We start from the raw sequence: 25,000 nt of genomic DNA, 5'->3' as shown, positions 1-25,000 counted from the left end.
TATATGCAACAGTGCAAATATATGTATTATATGCAACAGTGCAAATATATGTATTATATGCAACAGTGCAAATATATGTATTATATGCAACAGTGCAAATATATGTATTATATGCAACAGTGCAAATATATGTATTATATGCAACAGTGCAAATATATGTATTATATGCAACAGTGCAAATACATGTATTATATGCAACAGTGCAAATATATGTATTATATGCAACAGTGCAAATATATGTATTATATGCAACAGTGCAAATATATGTATTATATGCAACAGTGCAAATATATGTATTATATGCAACAGTGCAAATACATGTATTATATGCAACAGTGCAAATATATGTATTATATGCAACAGTGCAAATATATGTATTATATGCAACAGTGCAAATACATGTATTATATGCAACAGTGCAAATATATGTATTATATGCAACAGTGCAAATATATGTATTATATGCAACAGTGCAAATACATGTATTATATGCAACAGTGCAAATATATGTATTATATGCAACAGTGCAAATACATGTATTATATGCAACAGTGCAAATACATGTATTATATGCAACAGTGCAAATATATGTATTATATGCAACAGTGCAAATATATGTATTATATGCAACAGTGCAAATACATGTATTATATGCAACAGTGAAAATACATGTATTATATGCAACAGTGCAAATATATGTATTATATGCAACAGTGCAAATACATGTATTATATGCAACAGTGCAAATATATGTATTATATGCAACAGTGCAAATACATGTATTATATGCAACAGTGCAAATACATGTATTATATGCAACAGTGCAAATATATGTATTATATGCAACAGTGCAAATATATGTATTATATGCAACAGTGCAAATACATGTATTATATGCAACAGTGCAAATATATGTATTATATGCAACAGTGCAAATATATGTATTATATGCAACAGTGCAAATATATGTATTATATGCAACAGTGCAAATATATGTATTATATGCAACAGTGCAAATACATGTATTATATGCAACAGTGCAAATATATGTATTATATGCAACAGTGCAAATATATGTATTATATGCAACAGTGCAAATATATGTATTATATGCAACAGTGCAAATATATGTATTATATGCAACAGTGCAAATATATGTATTATATGCAACAGTGCAAATACATGTATTATATGCAACAGTGCAAATATATGTATTATATGCAACAGTGCAAATATATGTATTATATGCAACAGTGCAAATATATGTATTATATGCAACAGTGCAAATATATGTATTATATGCAACAGTTCAAATATATGTATTATATGCAACAGTGCAAATATATGTATTATATGCAACAGTGCAAATATATGTATTATATGCAACAGTGCAAATATATGTATTATATGCAACAGTGCAAATATATGTATTATATGCAACAGTGCAAATACATGTATTATATGCAACAGTGCAAATACATGTATTATATGCAACAGTGCAAATATATGTATTATATGCAACAGTGCAAATATATGTATTATATGCAACAGTGCAAATATATGTATTATACGCAACAGTGCAAATATATGTATTATATGCAACAGTGCAAATATATGTATTATATTCAACAGTGCAAATATATGTATTATATGCAACAGTGCAAATATATGTATTATATGCAACAGTGCAAATATATGTATTATATGCAACAGTGCAAATATATGTATTATATGCAACAGTGCAAATATATGTATTATATGCAACAGTGCAAATATATGTATTATATGCAACAGTGCAAATATATGTATTATATGCAACAGTGCAAATATATGTATTATATGCAACAGTGCAAATATAAAATGTAAAGTAACCTACATTCGTAGGTTTGTATCTGCATCTTGTACACTGTATCTGCATCTTGTACACTGTGTCTGTATCTTGTACACTGTATCTGCATCTTGTACACTGTGTCTGTATCATGTACACTGTATCTGTATCTTGTACACTGTTTCTGTATCTTGTACACTGTGTCTGTATCTTGTACACTGTATCTGTATCTTGTACACTGTATCTGCATCTTGTACACTGTATCTGCATCTTGTACACTGTGTCTGTATCTTGTACACTGTATCTGCATCTTGTACACTGTGTCTGTATCTTGTACACTGTATCTGTATGCTGTGTTTGTCTCTGTATCACACACTCTCTGATTATATCTTTGTCTCTCTGCCTGCTTCTTCTCTCACACTCAGTTATTTACTCTCTTACCTTCTCTCTCCTAATCTCCTTCTTCCTTCCCTCACCTGTAACTACGGTGCGTCTGTTGCGTCCGTCAATCCCGATAGCTTGTATTCTGTCGGCTCTGGCATCAGTCCAGTATAGCTCCTGTTCCTGCCAGTCCAGTGAGAGTCCGTTGGGCCAGGCCACGTTTGTGTCCACCAACACTTTCCTGTTTAATACCATCATAAATAACACTCTCTTCCCTAACAGTGAATATGTTATTGACCACCACCACCGCCACCACTTCCACCACCACCGCCACCACTTCCACCACCACCACCACCATCCCTACTCCCACTAACACCACTACCCTCCCACTCCCACTACCACTACCACCACCACTTCCACCAGCACCATCACTTGCACCATCACTTGCACCACCACTACCATCCCACCACAATCACCACTCCCACCACCACCACCACCATCCCCACTACCACCACCACCACCATCCCCACTACCACCACCTATTAAAAACTAGTGGAAATACTAGTCAAACCAGCATGAAAACAATGTAAATTTGGAAAAAAAAACAGTAAAATAAATAGAAAAGTCTGGAATAAAAACACATGAATCAGTAGCAAAAAAATAATGAAAATCAGACAGATGAGACAACACAAACTGATGCAATGTTACTACAGAGGAAGTAAGATGACAGAGACCAGACAATGTTACTACAGAGGAAGTAAGATGACAGAGACCAGACAATGTTACTACAGAGGAAGTAAGATGACAGAGACCAGACAATGTTACTACAGAGGAAGTAAGATGACAGAGACCAGACAATGTTACTACAGAGGAAGTAAGATGACAGAGACCAGACAATGTTACTACAGAGGAAGTAAGATGACAGAGACCAGACAATGTTACTACAGAGGAAGTAAGATGACAGAGACCAGACAATGTTACTACAGAGGAAGTAAGATGACAGAGACCAGACAATGTTACTACAGAGGAAGTAAGATGACAGAGACCAGACAATGTTACTACAGAGGAATTAAGATGACAGAGACCAGACAATGTTACTACAGAGGAAGTAAGATGACAGAGACCAGACAATGTTACTACAGAGGAAGTAAGATGACAGAGACCAGACAATGTTACTACAGAGGAAGTAAGATGACAGAGACCAGACAATGTTACTACAGAGGAAGTAAGATGACAGAGACCAGACAATGTTACTACAGAGGAAGTAAGATGACAGAGACCAGACAATGTTACTACAGAGGAAGTAAGATGACAGAGACCAGACAATGTTACTACAGAGGAAGTAAGATGACAGAGACCAGACAATGTTACAACAGAGGAAGTAAGATGACAGAGACCAGACAATGTTACTACAGAGGAAGTAAGATGACAGAGACCAGACAATGTTACTACAGAGGAAGTAAGATGACAGAGACCAGACAATGTTACTACAGAGGAAGTAAGATGACAGAGACCAGACAATGTTACTACAGAGGAAGTAAGATGACAGAGACCAGACAATGTTACTACAGAGGAAGTAAGATGACAGAGACCAGACAATGTTACTACAGAGGAAGAAAGATGACAAAGACCAGACAATGTTACTACAGAGGAAGTAAGATGACAGAGACCAGACAATGTTACTACAGAGGAAGTAAGATGACAGAGACCAGACAATGTTACTACAGAGGAAGTAAGATGACAGAGACCAGACAATGTTACTACAGAGGAAGTAAGATGACAGAGACCAGACAATGTTACTACAGAGGAAGTAAGATGACAGAGACCAGACACTGTAAGAGGAAGTAAGATGACAGAGACCAGACACTGTAAGAGGAAGTAAGATGACAGAGACCAGACAATGTTACTACAGAGGAAGTAAGATGACAGAGACCAGACAATGTTACTACAGAGGAAGCAAGATGACAGAGACCAGACAATGTTACTACAGAGGAAGTAAGATGACAGAGACCAGACAATGTTACTACAGAGGAAGTAAGATGACAGAGACCAGACAATGTTACTACAGAGGAAGTAAGATGACAGAGACCAGACACTGTAACTACAGAGGAAGTAAGATGACAGAGACCAGACAATGTTACTACAGAGGAAGTAAGATGACAGAGACCAGACACTGTTACTACAGAGGAAGTAAGATAACAGAGACCAGACAATGTTACTACAGAGGAAGTAAGATGACAGAGACCAGACAATGTTACCACAGAGGAAGTAAGATGACAGAGACCAGACAATGTTACTACAGAGGAAGTAAGATGATAGAGACCAGACAATGTTACTACAGAGGAAGTAAGATGATAGAGACCAGACAATGTTACTACAGAGGAAGTAAGATGACAGAGACCAGACAATGTTACTACAGAGGAAGTAAGATGACAGAGACCAGACAATGTTACTACAGAGGAAGTAAGATGACAGAGACCAGACACTGTAACTACAGAGGAAGTAAGATGACAGAGACCAGACAATGTTACTACAGAGGAAGTAAGATGACAGAGACCAGACAATGTTACTACAGAGGAAGTAAGATAACAGAGACCAGACAATGTTACTACAGAGGAAGTAAGATGACAGAGACCAGACAATGTTACTACAGAGGAAGTAAGATGACAGAGACCAGACACTGTAACTACAGAGGAAGTAAGATGACAGAGACCAGACAATGTTACTACAGAGGAAGTAAGATGACAGAGACCAGACAATATTACTACAGAGGAAGTAAGATGACAGAGACCAGACAATGTTACTACAGAGGAAGTAAGATGACAGAGACCAGACACTGTAACTACAGAGGAAGTAAGATAACAGAGACCAGACAATGTTACTACAGAGGAAGTAAGATGACAGAGACCAGACAATGTTACCACAGAGGAAGTAAGATGACAGAGACCAGACAATGTTACTACAGAGGAAGTAAGATGACGGAGACCAGACAATGTTACTACAGAGGAAGGAAGATGACAGAGACCAGACAATGTTACTACAGAGGAAGTAAGATGACAGAGACCAGACAATGTTACTACAGAGGAAGTAAGATGACAGAGACCAGACACTGTAACTACAGAGGAAGTAAGATAACAGAGACCAGACAATGTTACTACAGAGGAAGTAAGATGACAGAGACCAGACAATGTTACTACAGAGGAAGTAAGATGACAGAGACCAGACAATGTTACTACAGAGGAAGTAAGATGACAGAGAGCAGACAATGTTACTACAGAGGAAGTAAGATGACAGAGACCAGACAATGTTACTACAGAGGAAGTAATATGACAGAGACCAGACAATGTTACTACAGAGGAAGTAAGATGACAGAGACCAGACAATGTTACCACAGAGGAAGTAAGATGACAGAGACCAGACAATGTTACTACAGAGGAAGTAAGATAACAGAGACCAGACAATGTTACTACAAAGGAAGTAAGATGACAGAGACCAGACAATGTTAATACAGAGGAAGTAAGATGACAGAGACCAGACAATGTTACTACAGAGGAAGTAAGATGACAGAGACCAGACAATGTTACTACAGAGGAAGTAAGATGACAGAGACCAGACAATGTTACTACAGAGGAAGTAAGATAACAGAGACCAGACAATGTTACCACAGAGGAAGTAAGATGACAGAGACCAGACAATGTTACTACAGAGGAAGTAAGATGACAGAGACCAGACAATGTTACCACAGAGGAAGTAAGATGACAGAGACCAGACAATGTTACTACAGAGGAAGTAAGATGACAGAGACCAGACAATGTTACTACAGAGGAAGTAAGATGACAGAGACCAGACAATGTTACTACAGAGGAAGTAAGATGACAGAGACCAGACAATGTTACTACAGAGGAAGTAAGATGACAGAGACCAGACAATGTTACCACAGAGGAAGTAAGATGGCAGAGACCAGACAATGTTACTGCAGAGGAAGTAAGATGACAGAGACCAGAAAATGTTACTACAGAGGAAGTAAGATAACAGAGACCAGACAATGTTACTACAGAGGAAGTAAGATGACAGAGACCAGACAATGTTACTACAGAGGAAGTAAGATGACAGAGACCAGACAATGTTACTACAGAGGAAGTAAGATGACAGAGACCAGACAATGTTACTACAGAGGAAGTAAGATGACAGAGACCAGACAATGTTACTACAGAGGAAGTAAGATAACAGAGACCAGACAATGTTACCACAGAGGAAGTAAGATGACAGAGACCAGACAATGTTACTACAGAGGAAGTAAGATGACAGAGACCAGACAATGTTACTACAGAGGAAGTAAGATGACAGAGACCAGACAATGTTACTACAGAGGAAGTAAGATGACAGAGACCAGACAATGTTACTACAGAGGAAGTAAGATGACAAAGACAAGACAATGTTACTACAGAGGAAGTAAGATGACAGAGACCAGACAATGTTACTACAGAGGAAGTAAGATGACAGAGACCAGACAATGTTACTACAGAGGAAGTAAGATGACAGAGACCAGACAATGTTACTACAGAGGAAGTAAGATGACAGAGACCAGACAATGTTACTACAGAGGAAGTAAGATGACAGAGACCAGACAATGTTACTACAGAGGAAGTAAGATGACAGAGACCAGACAAAGTTACTACAGAGGAAGTAAGATGACAGAGACCAGACACTGTAACTACAGAGAAAGTAAGATGACAGAGACCAGACAATGTTACTACAGAGGAAGTATGATGACAGAGACCAGACAATGTTACTACAGAGGAAGTAAGATGACAGAGACCAGACAATGTTACTACAGAGGAAGTAAGATGACAGAGACCAGACAATGTTACTACAGAGGAAGTAAGATGACAGAGACCAGACAATGTTACTACAGAGGAAGTAAGATGACAGAGACCAGACAATGTTATTACAGAGGAAGTAAGATGACAGAGACCAGACAATGTTACTACAGAGGAAGTAAGATGACAGAGACCAGACAATGTTACTACAGAGGAAGTAAGATGACAGAGACCAGACAATGTTACTACAGAGGAAGTAAGATGACAGAGACCAGACAATGTTACTACAGAGGAAGTAAGATGACAGAGACCAGACAATGTTACTACAGAGGAAGTAAGATGACAGAGACCAGACAATGTTACTACAGAGGAAGTAAGATGACAGAGACCAGACAATGTTACTACAGAGGAAGTAAGATGACAGAGACCAGACAATGTTACTACAGAGGAAGTAAGATGACAGAGACCAGACACTGTAACTACAGAGGAAGTAAGACGACAGAGACCAGACAATGTTACTACAGAGGAAGCAAGATGACAGAGACCAGACAATGTTACTACAGAGGAAGTAAGATGACAGAGACCAGACAATGTTACTACAGAGGAAGTAAGATGACAGAGACCAGACAATGTTACTACAGAGGAAGTAAGATGACAGAGACCAGACACTGTAACTACAGAGGAAGTAAGATGACAGAGACCAGACAATGTTACTACAGAGGAAGTAAGATGACAGAGACCAGACAATGTTACTACAGAGGAAGTAAGATGACAGAGACCAGACAATGTTACTACAGAGGAAGTAAGTTGACAGAGACCAGGCAATGTTACTACAGAGGAAGTAAGATGACAGAGACCAGATAATGTTACTACAGAGGAAGTAAGATGACAGAGACCAGACAATGTTACTACAGAGGAAGTAAGATGACAGAGACCAGACAATGTTACCACAGAGGAAGTAAGATGACAGAGACCAGACAATGTTACCACAGAGGAAGTAAGATGACAGAGACCAGACAATGTTACTACAGAGGAAGTAAGATGACAGAGACCAGACAATGTTACCACTTAGGAAGTAAGATGACAGAGACCAGACAATGTTACCACAGAGGAAGTAAGATGACAGAGACCAGACACTGTTACTACAGAGGAAGTAAGATAACAGAGACCAGACAATGTTACTACAGAGGAAGTAAGATGACAGAGACCAGACAATGTTACTACAGAGGAAGTAAGATGACAGAGACCAGACAATGTTACTACAGAGGAAGTAAGATGACAGAGACCAGACAATGTTACTACAGAGGAAGTAAGATGACAGAGACCAGACAATGTTACTACAGAGGAAGTAAGATGACAGAGACCAGACAATGTTACTACAGAGGAAGTAAGATGACAGAGACCAGACAATGTTACTACAGAGGAAGTAAGATGACAGAGACCAGACAATGTTACTACAGAGGAAGTAAGATGACAGAGACCAGACAATGTTACTACAGAGGAAGTAAGATGACAGAGACCAGACAATGTTACTACAGAGGAAGTAAGATGACAGAGACCAGACAATGTTACTACAGAGGAAGTAAGATGACAGAGACCAGACAATGTTACTACAGAGGAAGTAAGATGACAGAGACCAGACAATGTTACTACAGAGGAAGTAAGATGACAGAGACCAGACAATGTTACTACAGAGGAAGTAAGATGACAGAGACCAGACAATGTTACTACAGAGGAAGTAAGATGACAGAGACCAGACAATGTTACTACAGAGGAAGTAAGATGACAGAGACCAGACACTGTAACTACAGAGGAAGTAAGACGACAGAGACCAGACAATGTTACTACAGAGGAAGCAAGATGACAGAGACCAGACAATGTTACTACAGAGGAAGTAAGATGACAGAGACCAGACAATGTTACTACAGAGGAAGTAAGATGACAGAGACCAGACAATGTTACTACAGAGGAAGTAAGATGACAGAGACCAGACACTGTAACTACAGAGGAAGTAAGATGACAGAGACCAGACAATGTTACTACAGAGGAAGTAAGATGACAGAGACCAGACAATGTTACTACAGAGGAAGTAAGATGACAGAGACCAGACACTGTAACTACAGAGGAAGTAAGAAGACAGAGACCAGACAATGTTACTACAGAGGAAGCAAGATGACAGAGACCAGACAATGTTACTACAGAGGAAGTAAGATGACAGAGACCAGACAATGTTACTACAGAGGAAGTAAGATGACAGAGACCAGACAATGTTACTACAGAGGAAGTAAGATGACAGAGACCAGACACTGTAACTACAGAGGAAGTAAGATGACAGAGACCAGACAATGTTACTAGAGAGGAAGTAAGATGACAGAGACCAGACAATGTTACTACAGAGGAAGTAAGATGACAGAGACCAGACACTGTAACTACAGAGGAAGTAAGATGACAGAGACCAGACAATAGAGAGGAAGTAAGATGACAGAGACCAGACAATGTTACTACAGAGGAAGTAAGATGACAGAGACCAGACAATGTTACTACAGAGGAAGTAAGATGACAGAGACCAGACAATGTTACTACAGAGGAAGTAAGATGACAGAGACCAGACAATGTTACTACAGAGGAAGTAAGATGACAGAGACCAGACAATGTTACTACAGAGGAAGTAAGATGACAGAGACCAGACACTGTTACCACAGAGGAAGTAAGATGACAGAGACCAGACAATGTTACTACAGAGGAAGTAAGATGACAGAGACCAGACAATGTTACCACAGAGGAAGTAAGATGACAGAGACCAGACAATGTTACCACAGAGGAAGTAAGATGACAGAGACCAGACAATGTTACTACAGAGGAAGTAAGATGACAGAGACCAGACAATGTTACTACAGAGGAAGTAAGATGACAGAGACCAGGCATTGTTACTACAGAGGAAGTAAGATGACAGAGACCAGATAATGTTACTACAGAGGAAGTAAGATGACAGAGACCAGACAATGTTACTACAGAGGAAGTAAGATGACAGAGACCAGACAATGTTACTACAGAGGAAGTAAGTTGACAGAGACCAGGCAATGTTACTACAGAGGAAGTAAGATGACAGAGACCAGATAATGTTACTACAGAGGAAGTAAGATGACAGAGACCAGACAATGTTACTACAGAGGAAGTAAGATGACAGAGACCATACAATGTTACCACAGAGGAAGTAAGATGACAGAGACCAGACAATGTTACCACAGAGGAAGTAAGATGACAGAGACCAGACAATGTTACTACAGAGGAAGTAAGATGACAGAGACCAGACAATGTTACCACTTAGGAAGTAAGATGACAGAGACCAGACAATGTTACCACAGAGGAAGTAAGATGACAGAGACCAGACACTGTTACTACAGAGGAAGTAAGATAACAGAGACCAGACAATGTTACTACAGAGGAAGTAAGATGACAGAGACCAGACAATGTTACTACAGAGGAAGTAAGATGACAGAGACCAGACAATGTTACTACAGAGGAAGTAAGATGACAGAGACCAGACAATGTTACTACAGAGGAAGTAAGATGACAGAGACCAGACAATGTTACTACAGAGGAAGTAAGATGACAGAGACCAGACAATGTTACCACAGAGGAAGTAAGATGACAGAGACCAGACAATGTTACTACAGAGGAAGTAAGATGACAGAGACCAGACAATGTTACTACAGAGGAAGTAAGATGACAGAGACCAGACAATGTTACTACAGAGGAAGTAAGATGACAGAGACCAGACAATGTTACTACAGAGGAAGTAAGATGACAGAGACCAGACAATGTTACTACAGAGGAAGTAAGATGACAGAGACCAGACAATGTTACTACAGAGGAAGTAAGATGACAGAGACCAGACAATGTTACTACAGAGGAAGTAAGATGACAGAGACCAGACAATGTTACTACAGAGGAAGTAAGATGACAGAGACCAGACAATGTTACTACAGAGGAAGTAAGATGACAGAGACCAGACAATGTTACTACAGAGGAAGTAAGATGACAGAGACCAGACAATGTTACTACAGAGGAAGTAAGATGACAGAGACAAGACAATGTTACTACAGAGGAAGTAAGATGACAGAGACCAGACAATGTTACTACAGAGGAAGTAAGATGACAGAGACCAGACAATGTTACTACAGAGGAAGTAAGATGACAGAGACCAGACAATGTTACTACAGAGGAAGTAAGATGACAGAGACCAGACAATGTTACTACAGAGGAAGTAAGATGACAGAGACCAGACAATGTTACTACAGAGGAAGTATGATGACAGAGAGCAGACAATGTTACTACAGAGGAAGTAACATGACAGAGACCAGACAATGTTACTCCAGAGGAAGTAAGATGACAGAGACCAGACAATGTTACTACAGAGGAAGTAAGATGACAGAGACCAGACAATGTTACTACAGAGGAAGTAAGATGACAGAGACCAGACAATGTTACCACAGAGGAAGTAAGATGACAGAAACCAGACAATGTTACTACAGAGGAAGTAAGATGACAGAGACCAGACAATGTTACTACAGAGGAAGTAAGATGACAGAGACCAGACAATGTTACTACAGAGGAAGTAAGATGACAGAGACCAGACAATGTTACTACAGAGGAAGTAAGATGACAGAGACCAGACAATGTTACTACAGAGGAAGTAAGATGACAGAGACCAGACAATGTTACTACAGAGGAAGTAAGATGACAAAGACCAGACAATGTTACTACAGAGGAAGTAAGATGACAGAGACCAGACAATGTTACTACAGAGGAAGTAAGATGACAGAGACCAGACAATGTTACTACAGAGGAAGTAAGATGACAGAGAGCAGACAATGTTACCACAGAGGAAGTAAGATGACAGAGACCAGACAATGTTACTACAGAGGAAGTAAGATGACAGAGACCAGACAATGTTACTACAGAGGAAGTAAGATGACAGAGACCAGACAATGTTACTACAGAGGAAGTAAGATGACAGAGACCAGACAATGTTACCACAGAGGAAGTAAGATGACAGAGACCAGACAATGTTACTACAGAGGAAGTAAGATGACAGAGACCAGACAATGTTACTACAGAGGAAGTAAGATGACAGAGACCAGTCAATGTTACTACAGAGGAAGTAAGATGACAGAGACCAGACAATGTTACCACAGAGTAAGTAAGATGACAGAGACCAGACAATGTTACTACAGAGGAAGTAAGATGACAGAGACCAGACAATGTTACTACAGAGGAAGTAAGATGACAGAGACCAGACAATGTTACCACAGAGGAAGTAAGATGACAGAGACCAGACAATGTTACTACAGAGGAAGTAAGATGACAGAGACCAGACAATGTTACTACAGAGGAAGTAAGATGACAGAGACCAGACAATGTTACCACAGAGGAAGTAAGATGACAGAGACCAGACAATGTTACTACAGAGGAAGTAAGATGACAGAGACCAGACAATGTTACTACAGAGGAAGTAAGATGACAGAGACCAGACAATGTTACTACATAGGAAGTAAGATGACAGAGAACAGACACTGTAACTACAGAGGAAGTAAGATGACAGAGACCAGACAATGTTACTACAGAGGAAGTAAGATGACAGAGACCAGACAATGTTACTACAGAGGAAGTAAGATGACAGAGACCAGACAATGTTACTACAGAGGAAGTAAGATGACAGAGACCAGACAATGTTACTACAGAGGAAGAAAGATGACAGAGACCAGACAATGTTACTACAGAGGAAGTAAGATGACAGAGACCAGACAATGTTACTACAGAGGAAGTAAGATGACAGAGACCAGACACTGTAAGAGGAAGTAAGATGACAGAGACCAGACAATGTTATTACAGAGGAAGTAAGATGACAGAGACCAGACAATGTTACTACAGAGGAAGTAAGATGACAGATACCAGACACTGTAACTACAGAGGAAGTAAGATGACAGAGACCAGACACTGTAACTACAGAGGAAGTAAGATGACAGAGACCAGACAATGTTACTACAGAGGAAGTAAGATGACAGAGACCAGACACTGTAACTACAGAGGAAGTAAGATGACAGAGACCAGACAATGTTACTACAGAGGAAGTAAGATGACAGAGACCAGACAATGTTACTACAGAGGAAGTAAGATGACAGAGACCAGACAATGTTACTACAGAGGAAGTAAGATGACAGAGACCAGACACTGTAACTACAGAGGAAGTAAGATGACAGAGACCAGACAATGTTACTACAGAGGAAGTAAGATGACAGAGACCAGACACTGTAACTACAGAGGAAGTAAGATGACAGAGACCAGACAATGTTACTACAGAGGAAGTAAGATGACAGAGACCAGACAATGTTACTACAGAGGAAGTAAGATGACAGAGACCAGACACTGTAACTACAGAGGAAGTAAGATGACAGAGACCAGACAATGTTACTACAGAGGAAGTAAGATGACAGAGACCAGACACTGTAACTACAGAGGAAGTAAGATGACAGAGACCAGACAATGTTACTACAGAGGAAGTAAGATGACAGAGACCAGACAATGTTACTACAGAGGAAGTAAGATGACAGAGACCAGACAATGTTACTACAGAGGAAGTAAGATGACAGAGACCAGACAATGTTACTACAGAGGAAGTAAGATGACAGAGACCAGACAATGTTACTACAGAGGAAGTAAGATGACAGAGACCAGACACTGTTACTACAGAGGAAGTAAGATGACAGAGACCAGACAATGTTACTACAGAGGAAGTAAGATGACAGAGACCAGACAATGTTACTACAGAGGAAGTAAGATGACAGAGACCAGACAATGTTACTACAGAGGAAGTAAGATGACAGAGACCAGACAATGATACTACAGAGGAAGTAAGATGACAGAGACCAGACAATGTTACTAGAGAGGAATTAAGAAGACAGAGACCAGACAATGTTACCACAGAGGAAGTAAGATGACAGAGACAAGACAATGTTACTACAGAGGAAGTAAGATGACAGAGACCAGACACTGTAACTACAGAGGAAGTAAGATGACAGAGACCAGACAATGTTACTACAGAGGAAGTAAGATGACAGAGACCAGACAATGTTACTACAGAGGAAGTAAGATGACAGAGACCAGACAATGTAACTACAGATGAAGTAAGATGACAGAGACCAGACAATGTTACTACAGAGGAAGTAAGATGACAGAGACCAGACACTGTTACTACAGAGGAAGTAAGATGACAGAGACCAGACAATGTTACTACAGAGGAAGTAAGATGACAGAGACCAGACAATGTTACTACAGAGGAAGTAAGATGACAGAATCCAGACAATGTTACTACAGAGGAAGTAAGATGACAGAGACCAGACAATGTTACTACAGACGAAGTAAGATGACAGAGACCAGACAATGTTACTACAGAGGAAGTAAGATGACAGAGACCAGACACTGTAACTACAGAGGAAGTAAGATGACAGAGACCAGACAATGTTACTACAGAGGAAGTAAGATGACAGAGACCAGACAATGTTACTACAGAGGAAGTAAGATGACAGAGACCAGACAATGTTACTACAGAGGAAGTAAGATGACAGAGACCAGACAATGTTACTACAGAGGAAGTAAGATGACAGAGACCAGACAATGTTACTACAGAGGAAGTAAGATGACAGAGACCAGACACTGTAACTACAGAGGAAGTAAGATGACAGAGACCAGACAATGTTACTACAGAGGAAGTAAGATGACAGAGACCAGACACTGTAACTACAGAGGAAGTAAGATGACAGAGACCAGACAATGTTACTACAGAGGAAGTAAGATGACAGAGACCAGACAATGTTACTACAGAGGAAGTAAGATGACAGAGACCAGACAATGTTACTACAGAGGAAGTAAGATGACAGAGACCAGACACTGTAACTACAGAGGAAGTAAGATGACAGAGACCAGACACTGTAACTACAGAGGAAGTAAGATGACAGAGACCAGACAATGTTACTACAGAGGAAGTAAGATGACAGAGACCAGACAATGTTACTACAGAGGAAGTAAGATGACAGAGACCAGACAATGTTACTACAGAGGAAGTAAGATGACAGAGACCAGACAATGTTACTACAGAGGAAGTAAGATGACAGAGACCAGACAATGTTACTACAGAGGAAGTAAGATGACAGAGACCAGACAATGTTTCTACAGAGGAAGTAAGATGACAGAGACCAGACAATGTTACTACAGAGGAAGTAAGATGACAGAGACCAGACAATGTTACTACAGAGGAAGAAAGATGACAGAGACCAGACAATGTTACTACAGAGGAAGTAAGATGACAGAGACCAGACAATGTTACTACAGAGGAAGTAAGATGACAGAGACCAGACACTGTAAGAGGAAGTAAGATGACAGAGACCAGACAATGTTATTACAGAGGAAGTAAGATGACAGAGACCAGACAATGTTACTACAGAGGAAGTAAGATGACAGATACCAGACACTGTAACTACAGAGGAAGTAAGATGACAGAGACCAGACAATGTTACTACAGAGGAAGTAAGATGACAGAGACCAGACAATGTTACTACAGAGGAAGTAAGATGACAGAGACCAGACAATGTTACTACAGAGGAAGAAAGATGACAGAGACCAGACAATGTTACTACAGAGGAAGTAAGATGACAGAGACCAGAAAATGTTACTACAGAGGAAGTAAGATGACAGAGACCAGACACTGTAACTACAGAGGAAGTAAGATGACAGAGACCAGACAATGTTACTACAGAGGAAGTAAGATGACAGAGACCAGAAAATGTTACTACAGAGGAAGTAAGATGACAGAGACCAGACACTGTAACTACAGAGGAAGAAAGATGACAGAGACCAGACAATGTTACTACAGAGGAAGTAAGATGACAGAGACCAGAAAATGTTACTACAGAGGAAGTAAGATGACAGAGACCAGACACTGTAACTACAGAGGAAGTAAGATGACAGAGACCAGACAATGTTACTACAGAGGAAGAAAGATGACAGAGACCAGACAATGTTACTACAGAGGAAGTAAGATGACAGAGACCAGACAATGTTACTACAGAGGAAGTAAGATGACAGAGACCAGACACTGTAACTACAGAGGAAGTAAGATGACAGAGACCAGACAATGTTACTACAGAGGAAGTAAGATGACAGAGACCAGACAATGTTACTACAGAGGAAGTAAGATGACAGAGACCAGACAATGTTACTACAGAGGAAGTAAGATGACAGAGACCAGACAATTTTACTACAGAGGAAGTAAGATGACAGAGACCAGACAATGTTACTACAGAGGAAGTAAGATGACAGAGACCAGACACTGTAACTACAGAGGAAGTAAGATGACAGAGACCAGACAATGTTACTACAGAGGAAGTAAGATGACAGAGACCAGACAATGTTACTACAGAGGAAGTAAGATGACAGAGACCAGACAATGTTACTACAGAGGAAGTAAGATGACAGAGACCAGACACTGTAACTACAGATGAAGTAAGATGACAGAGACCAGACAATGTTACTACAGAGGAAGTAAGATGACAGAGACCAGACAATGTTACCACAGAGGAAGTAAGATGACAGAGACCAGACAATGTTACTACAGAGGAAGTAAGATGACAGAGACCAGACACTGTAACTACAGATGAAGTAAGATGACAGAGACCAGACAATGTTACTACAGAGGAAGTAAGATGACAGAGACCAGACACTGTAACTACAGAGGAAGTAAGATGACAGAGACCAGACAATGTTACTACAGAGGAAGTAAGATGACAGAGACCAGACACTGTAACTACAGAGGAAGTAAGATGACAGAGACCAGACAATGTTACTACAGAGGAAGTAAGATGACAGAGACCAGACAATGTTACTACAGAGGAAGTAAGATGACAGAGACCAGAAAATGTTACTACAGAGGAAGTAAGATGACAGAGACCAGACAATGTTACTACAGAGGAAGTAAGATGACAGAGACCAGACACTGTAACTACAGAGGAAGTAAGATGACAGAGACCAGACAATGTCACTACAGAGGAAGTAAGATGACAGAGACCAGACAAAGTTACTACAGAGGAAGTAAGACGACAGAGACCAGACAATGTTACTACAGAGGAAGTAAGATGACAGAGACCAGACAATGTTACTACAGAGGAAGTAAGATGACAGAGACCAGACAATGTTACTACAGAGGAAGTAAGATGACAGAGACCAGACAATGTTACTACAGAGGAAGTAAGATGACAGAGACCAGACAATGTTACTACAGAGGAAGTAAGATGACAGAGACCAGGCAATGTTACTACAGAGGAAGAAAGATGACAGAGACCAGACAATGTTACTACAGAGGAAGTAAGATGACAGAGACCAGACAATGTTACTACAGAGGAAGTAAGATGACAGAGACCAGACACTGTAAGAGGAAGTAAGATGACAGAGACCAGACAATGTTATTACAGATGAAGTAAGATGACAGAGACCAGACAATGTTACTACAGAGGAAGTAAGATGACAGAGACCAGACAATGTTACTACAGAGGAAGTAAGATGACAGAGACCAGACACTGTAAGAGGAAGTAAGATGACAGAGACCAGACACTGTTACTACAGAGGAAGTAAGATGACAGAGACCAGACAATGTTACTACAGAGGAAGTAAGATGACAGATACCAGACAATGTTACTACAGAGGAAGTAAGATGACAGAGACCAGACAATGTTACTACAGAGGAAGTAAGATGACAGAGACCAGACAATGTTACTACAGAGGAAGAAAGATGACAGAGACCAGACAATGTTACTACAGAGGAAGAAAGATGACAGAGACCAGACAATGTTACTACAGAGGAAGTAAGATGACAGAGACCAGACACTGTAACTACAGAGGAAGTAAGATGACAGAGACCAGACAATGTTACTACAGAGGAAGTAAGATGACAGAGACCAGACAATGTTACTACAGAGGAAGTAAGATGACAGAGACCAGACAATGTTACTACAGAGGAAGTAAGATGACAGAGACCAGACAATGTTACTACAGAGGAAGTAAGATGACAGAGACCAGACACTGTAACTACAGAGGAAGTAAGATGACAGAGACCAGACAATGTTACTACAGAGGAAGTAAGATGACAGAGACCAGACAATGTTACTACAGAGGAAGTAAGATGACAGAGACCAGACAATGTTACTACAGAGGAAGTAAGATGACAGAGACCAGACAATGTTACTACAGAGGAAGTAAGATGACAGAGACCAGACAATGTTACTACAGAGGAAGTAAGATGACAGAGACCAGACAATGTTACTACAGAGGAAGTAAGATGACAGAGACCAGACAATGTTACTACAGAGGAAGTAAGATGACAGAGACCAGACACTGTAACTACAGAGGAAGTAAGATGACAGAGACCAGACAATGTTACTACAGAGGAAGTAAGATGACAGATACCAGACAATGTTACTACAGAGGAAGTAAGATGACAGAGACCAGACACTGTAACTACAGAGGAAGTAAGATGACAGAGACCAGACAATGTTACTACAGAGGAAGTAAGATGACAGAGACCAGACACTGTAACTACAGAGGAAGTAAGATGACAGAGACCAGACAATGTTACTACAGAGGAAGTAAGATGACAGAGACCAGACAATGTTACTACAGAGGAAGTAAGATGACAGAGACCAGACAATGTTACTACAGAGGAAGTAAGATGACAGAGACCAGACAATGTTACTACAGAGGAAGTAAGATGACAGAGACCAGACAATGTTACTACAGAGGAAGTAAGATGACAGAGACCAGACAATGTTACTACAGAGGAAGTAAGATGACAGAGACCAGACAATGTTACTACAGAGGAAGAAAGATGACAGAGACCAGACAATGTTACTACGGAGGAAGTAAGATGACAGAGACCAGACAATGTTACTACAGAGGAAGTAAGATGACAGAGACCAGACACTGTAAGAGGAAGTAAGATGACAGAGACCAGACAATGTTATTACAGAGGAAGTAAGATGACAGAGACCAGACAATGTTACTACAGAGGAAGTAAGATGACAGATACCAGACACTGTAACTACAGAGGAAGTAAGATGACAGAGACCAGACAATGTTACTACAGAGGAAGTAAGATGACAGAGACCAGACAATGTTACTACTGAGGAAGAAAGATGACAGAGACCAGACAATGTTACTAAAGAGGAAGTAAGATGACAGAGACCAGACAATGTTACTAAAGAGGAAGTAAGATGACAGAGACCACACAATGTTACTACAGAGGAAGTAAGATGACAGAGACCAGACAATGTTACTAAAGAGGAAGTAAGATGACAGAGACCACACAATGTTACTACAGAGGAAGTAAGATGACAGAGACCAGACACTGTAACTACAGAGGAAGTAAGATGACAGAGACCAGACAATGTTACTACAGAGGAAGTAAGATGACAGAGACCAGACAATGTTACTACAGAGGAAGTAAGATGACAGAGACCAGACAATGTTACTACAGAGGAAGTAAGATGACAGAGACCAGAAAATGTTACTACAGAGGAAGTAAGATGACAGAGACCAGACAATGTTACTACAGAGGAAGTAAGATGACAGAGACCAGACAATGTTACTACAGAGGAAGTAAGATGACAGAGACCAGACACTGTAACTACAGAGGAAGTAAGATGACAGAGACCAGACAATGTTACTACAGAGGAAGTAAGATGACAGAGACCAGACACTGTAACTACAGAGGAAGTAAGATGACAGAGACCAGACAATGTTACTACAGAGGAAGTAAGATGACAGAGACCAGACAATGTTACTACAGAGGAAGTAAGATGACAGAGACCAGAAAATGTTACTACAGAGGAAGTAAGATGACAGAGACCAGACAATGTTACTACAGAGGAAGTAAGATGACAGAGACCAGACAATGTTACTACAGAGGAAGTAAGATGACAGAGACCAGACACTGTAACTACAGAGGAAGTAAGATGACAGAGACCAGACAATGTTACTACAGAGGAAGTAAGATGACAGAGACCAGACACTGTAACTACAGAGGAAGTAAGATGACAGAGACCAGACAATGTTACTACAGAGGAAGTAAGATGACAGAGACCAGACAATGTTACTACAGAGGAAGTAAGATGACAGAGACCAGACAATGTTACTACAGAGGAAGTAAGATGACAGAGACCAGACACTGTAACTACAGAGGAAGTAAGATGACAGAGACCAGACAATGTTACTACAGAGGAAGTAAGATGACAGAGACCAGACAATGTTACTACAGAGGAAGTAAGATGACAGAGACCAGAAAATGTTACTACAGAGGAAGTAAGATGACAGAGACCAGACAATGTTACTACAGAGGAAGTAAGATGACAGAGACCAGACAATGTTACTACAGAGGAAGTAAGATGACAGAGACCAGACACTGTAACTACAGAGGAAGTAAGATGACAGAGACCAGACAATGTTACTACAAAGGAAGTAAGATGACAGAGACCAGACAATGTCACTACAAAGGAAGTAAGATGACAGAGACCAGACAATGTTACTACAAAGGAAGTAAGATGACAGAGACCAGACAATGTTACTACAGAGGAAGTAAGATGACAGAGACCAGACTATGTTACTACAGAGGAAGTAAGATGACAGAGACCAGACAATGTTACTACAGAGGAAGTAAGATGACAGAGACCAGACAATGTCACTACAAAGGAAGTAAGATGACAGAGACCAGACAATGTTACTACAGAGGAAGTAAGATGACAGAGACCAGACAATGTTACTACAGAGGAAGTAAGATGACAGAGACCAGACAATGTTACTACAGAGGAAGTAAGATGACAGAGACCAGACAATGTTACTACAGAGGAAGTAAGATGACAGAGACCAGACACTGTAACTACAGAGGAAGTAAGATGACAGAGACCAGACACTGTAACTACAGAGGAAGTAAGATAACAGAGACCAGACAATGTTACTACAAAGGAAGTAAGATGACAGAGACCAGACTATGTTACTACAGAGGAAGTAAGATGACAGAGACCAGACACTGTAACTACAGAGGAAGTAAGATAACAGAGACCAGACAATGTTACTACAGAGGAAGTAAGATGACAGAGACCAGACACTGTTACTACAGAGGAAGTAAGATAACAGAGACCAGACACTGTAAGAGGAAGTAAGATAACAGAGACCAGACACTGTAAGAGGAAGTAAGATAACAGAGACCAGACACTGTAAGTGGAAGTAAGATAACAGAGACCAGACACTGTAAGAGGAAGTAAGATAACAGAGACCAGACACTGTAAGAGGAAGTAAGGTAACAGAGACCAAACACTGTAAGAGGAAGTAAGATAACAGAGACCAGACACTGTAAGAGGAAGTAAGATAACAGAGACCAGACACTGTAAGAGGAAGTAAGATAACAGAGACCAAACACTGTAAGAGGAAGTAAGATAACAGAGACCAGACAATAAAGCTCAATATTATACAAGTGATAAAGAGAAGGCACATGCAGAAGTGAGGAGGATTTTTTGAAGCATAAACCAAGAAATCAGAAGAAAATTATAGAAAGAATTAGGAACAATAAGACTGAATGAAGTCTGGACTAACATGTTACCAGGAATGTTATGAAGAACTGAACTAAAGAGAATAATAAAGTATCTACAAAGAGATAAACAGATAGTTAGCAAGGGTTAGGAGATGACAAATCCTATTCTAGGAATCTCCGTGAAATATATGACAGTGTACCAGAATTAAAGTTGGAAAGAGGTTGACAGAATGCAACTTTCTGGACTTCTAAAAAGCATTTGGCACAGTACCATAAAAATAAAAATAAACTGGAATTATAGGCAAGAATAATGGGCAATGTACTAAAGTAAATAAATAATTACTGGGAAAATAGAACGCAGAATGTAATGCTAAGAAAGGAGGTATAAGAGTAAATAATGATAGCGAAGGAAGTCCCCCAAAGATTACTGTTTGAGTCCTGGCCCATCCTGGTAAATACCGTGTGAAGGTAAATGAATCCCTCGTATCATCACGGATGATGTAAAAGTAACAAGGAAGATGACATCCTTAGAGGACAAAGAGAGGCTCCAAGATTACTTAAACACGGTCAGGTAAGTAGATACCAGAATCCAGTCTTCTTAAATGTAATGTTTTGAGAATGTGAAAGGTGGGTCAGAAACTATCCATAGTAGGTGAGAAACTGAAGAAAACGTACAATGAGAACGATCTGGGAGTAAGAATGACGCTTAGCATGTCACACAAAAGTATATATTAATCTTATACCCAAAACCTTCGTCAAACTTGTTAACTTAAGAACTGTTATCAATAATCATAACAAAGAAGCATTTGTGGCAGAAGGTGGAACATCGAGCAGCTGTTGAGGAGCCTGACTCACGCAGCTTCAGTACTTCACATACAGAAACATTTCTGTAATTTTATGGAATATAACTGTCTATTATACCAGTATTCTTCATGAATTAGTCATTATGTACAACATCGCTAACGTTAATCTTGGTCTTGGACTTCTGTAGATATTTACCCCTCCCACTATATAGTCTAGTGTTCTAATACTCATAATAAACGCGACTTGACCTGACCTTAAGTTCATCTCAACTACCACTGCCTTGATCTCACTGTTGGTTTTCACCTTTCTTTCTATTTAATCGCCGACGTCATTACCCTAGCTCACCTCTGTCAGTACGCCGATTGGCTATGTTGTTACCTTACTCACCTGTTATTACCATCCATGTCTGCCACTTCGATCCTCGGGTATTCTTCGCCCCAGTCCGTCCAGAAGAGCTTGCCTGAGGGGTAGTGGGTGGTGATGGCCCGAGGTCTGTCTAGACCAGTGAACAACACCCGTCTGTTGCTGCCGTCCATCTCGCTGACCTCCACAGACCGACGCTTCATGTCTGTCCAGTACATCTGAGGATGACGGAGAGAAATAACCTCTTAAAAACACAAAAATGTTATTTTCTTGCGAGAATGTTGTAAATATGAAAAAAGTTGAAATTACCATATGACCTTTTTTACGAATGAAACAACGCCTCCGGGGGCGGAGGAGTTGACCCCCGAAAAACCTTCCAGGTAGGTAGGTGGACTACTGATGCAGTAAATATGGAGGCAATGCTATAATACCACGAAAACTTCAGAATTATTTTTCTACATAATATAAGAGATCTGGCTACTTTCATTCTGAGAGGAAAACTTTATTACCAACACACATATTGCAGAGAATTTTAGCTAACGTCCGAGATAAACAGAATTAAAACCTATGTGATACTGTAGATAGTAGAATAATCAAGCAGTATGAAAAAGTTGAGGTACCTTCCTGCCGGTGATGTCGAGGGCCAGACCCTCTACAGTATCAATAGCAGCGTACACAATTCGGGTCATCTTGCGCCCATCAAGAGAGGCTCTGAAGATCACGGATGCTGCGCTGTCTGGTAGGAAGATGTCTCCTGCAGGAATGGGAGACGCTTGCCTAAATAGCTCTGAATAACATTGCCAATGTTTATACTTTTAGTCAGCTAACTATAAGTATAATAATTTTGTTGTTTGAATAAATAAATATTTTTATAGATAAAGAAGTTTAATGTTCCCGTTGATATTAGATGTGTTATTGCCAGCAACGTTAGTGGGTTTGAGAAGGACTTGCCTAGTATGGGCCAGTAGGCCTTCTGCAGTGTTCCTCTTTCTTATGTTTACTGGGGTTCTAGTGGTTATGTTAGCTAAGCATGAATTCGCGGAGATGGGACATGTAAGTCCCATCTCGCTTAAGCCCCATTAATCTAACTAACACACAGACATAGTAAGATATAGACAATGAAATACGTTTTATACAGACGTTTCTTGATTTGACAAATAGAATATACATTTATAGACGTTTGAACACAATACAGTTCCAAAAGAATACGTTATTTATAAATACATATGAGCGACTTACCAAGATGAGAAACTCGACTGGCATTTGCACCAGTACTGTCGTTTCTGACTAAGTTACATTAGTGATCCTTACCTGTGACGGAATCCACGTCCAGGGCGACCACATGCTGGAGACCAGTCAGAGGCAGGACCACGTCAGCCAGGTAGGGTGTAACGAGCGACATCTGACGTATGTCCTCACGTCGAGCGAACACCAAAGACTTGTCAGGGGAGGAGTAGCACATGTGCTGGTCACTCTGTCAAGGAGACACACCTTCAGCACTAACTCCCAAGGACGCTAAAGGTACATAAGAACACAAGGAGAAACACTGCAGAAGGTCTACTGGTCCATAACTAAAATTTTTGGTTATGAGGTTTAATAACCTCTAATGAATCATGTTTAAGTCTCACTCAGAGCCAACCCCTCTCATCCATGTATTTATCTAACCTATATTCGAAGTTATCCAAGCTTTAATTAGTTATTTTTTTAATTTAGGGCTAAATACGTTTATTAGCATATAAATAACAGTGACAACTAACCTGCCGTATCAGGATAAGTTCGAAAAAAATAGCAAATATAACATTTTTAACTTAAATCTTAAAGATTTTTTTTTAAATCTACATTTAAATAAAAAACGAAATCGAAATAACATTGCAAAAGGAGAGTGAGTTTACTTCATCAGAGCCAAGACCAACAACGAGGACTAACGGACGTCAACTACTGCGATGAAACAACGCATGTACTAAAATTTGAACGTTAATGCCCGAATTCGTCGTTCCATATCTACATAAGTCAAAATGCTCATCCAATGGATGGTGGGAACTCATGACCAGCCACTGACAGCCACTGACAGCCACTGACAGCCACTGGCAGCCACTGACAGCCACTGGCAGCCACTGACAGCCACTGGCAGCCACTGACAGCCACTGACAGCCACTGGCAGCCACTGACAGC

At 40.1% G+C, this 25,000-nt stretch overlaps 1 protein-coding gene across 1 annotated transcript in view; it reads right to left on the bottom strand.

Annotated features, from left to right (window-relative positions):
• The window catches only part of LOC128703274 (low-density lipoprotein receptor-related protein 4), a 129,747-nt gene that overhangs the window by 98,858 nt on the left and 5,889 nt on the right, over positions 1-25,000 (bottom strand). The window contains exons 4-7 of the mRNA XM_070080138.1: positions 24,140-24,302; positions 23,449-23,582; positions 22,853-23,046; positions 2,305-2,450 (exon numbers count right to left, since the gene is read on the bottom strand). Coding sequence (XP_069936239.1) covers positions 2,305-2,450; positions 22,853-23,046; positions 23,449-23,582; positions 24,140-24,302 — 637 coding nt within the window. The remainder of the gene's footprint in view (positions 1-2,304; positions 2,451-22,852; positions 23,047-23,448; positions 23,583-24,139; positions 24,303-25,000) is intronic.

The sequence above is a fragment of the Cherax quadricarinatus genome, unplaced genomic scaffold, assembly GCF_038502225.1.
Source record: "Cherax quadricarinatus isolate ZL_2023a unplaced genomic scaffold, ASM3850222v1 Contig169, whole genome shotgun sequence".
Taxonomy (NCBI): domain Eukaryota; kingdom Metazoa; phylum Arthropoda; class Malacostraca; order Decapoda; family Parastacidae; genus Cherax; species Cherax quadricarinatus.
Note: the sequence above shows the minus strand (reverse complement) of the source record. Positions and strands in the feature narration are given on the sequence as shown.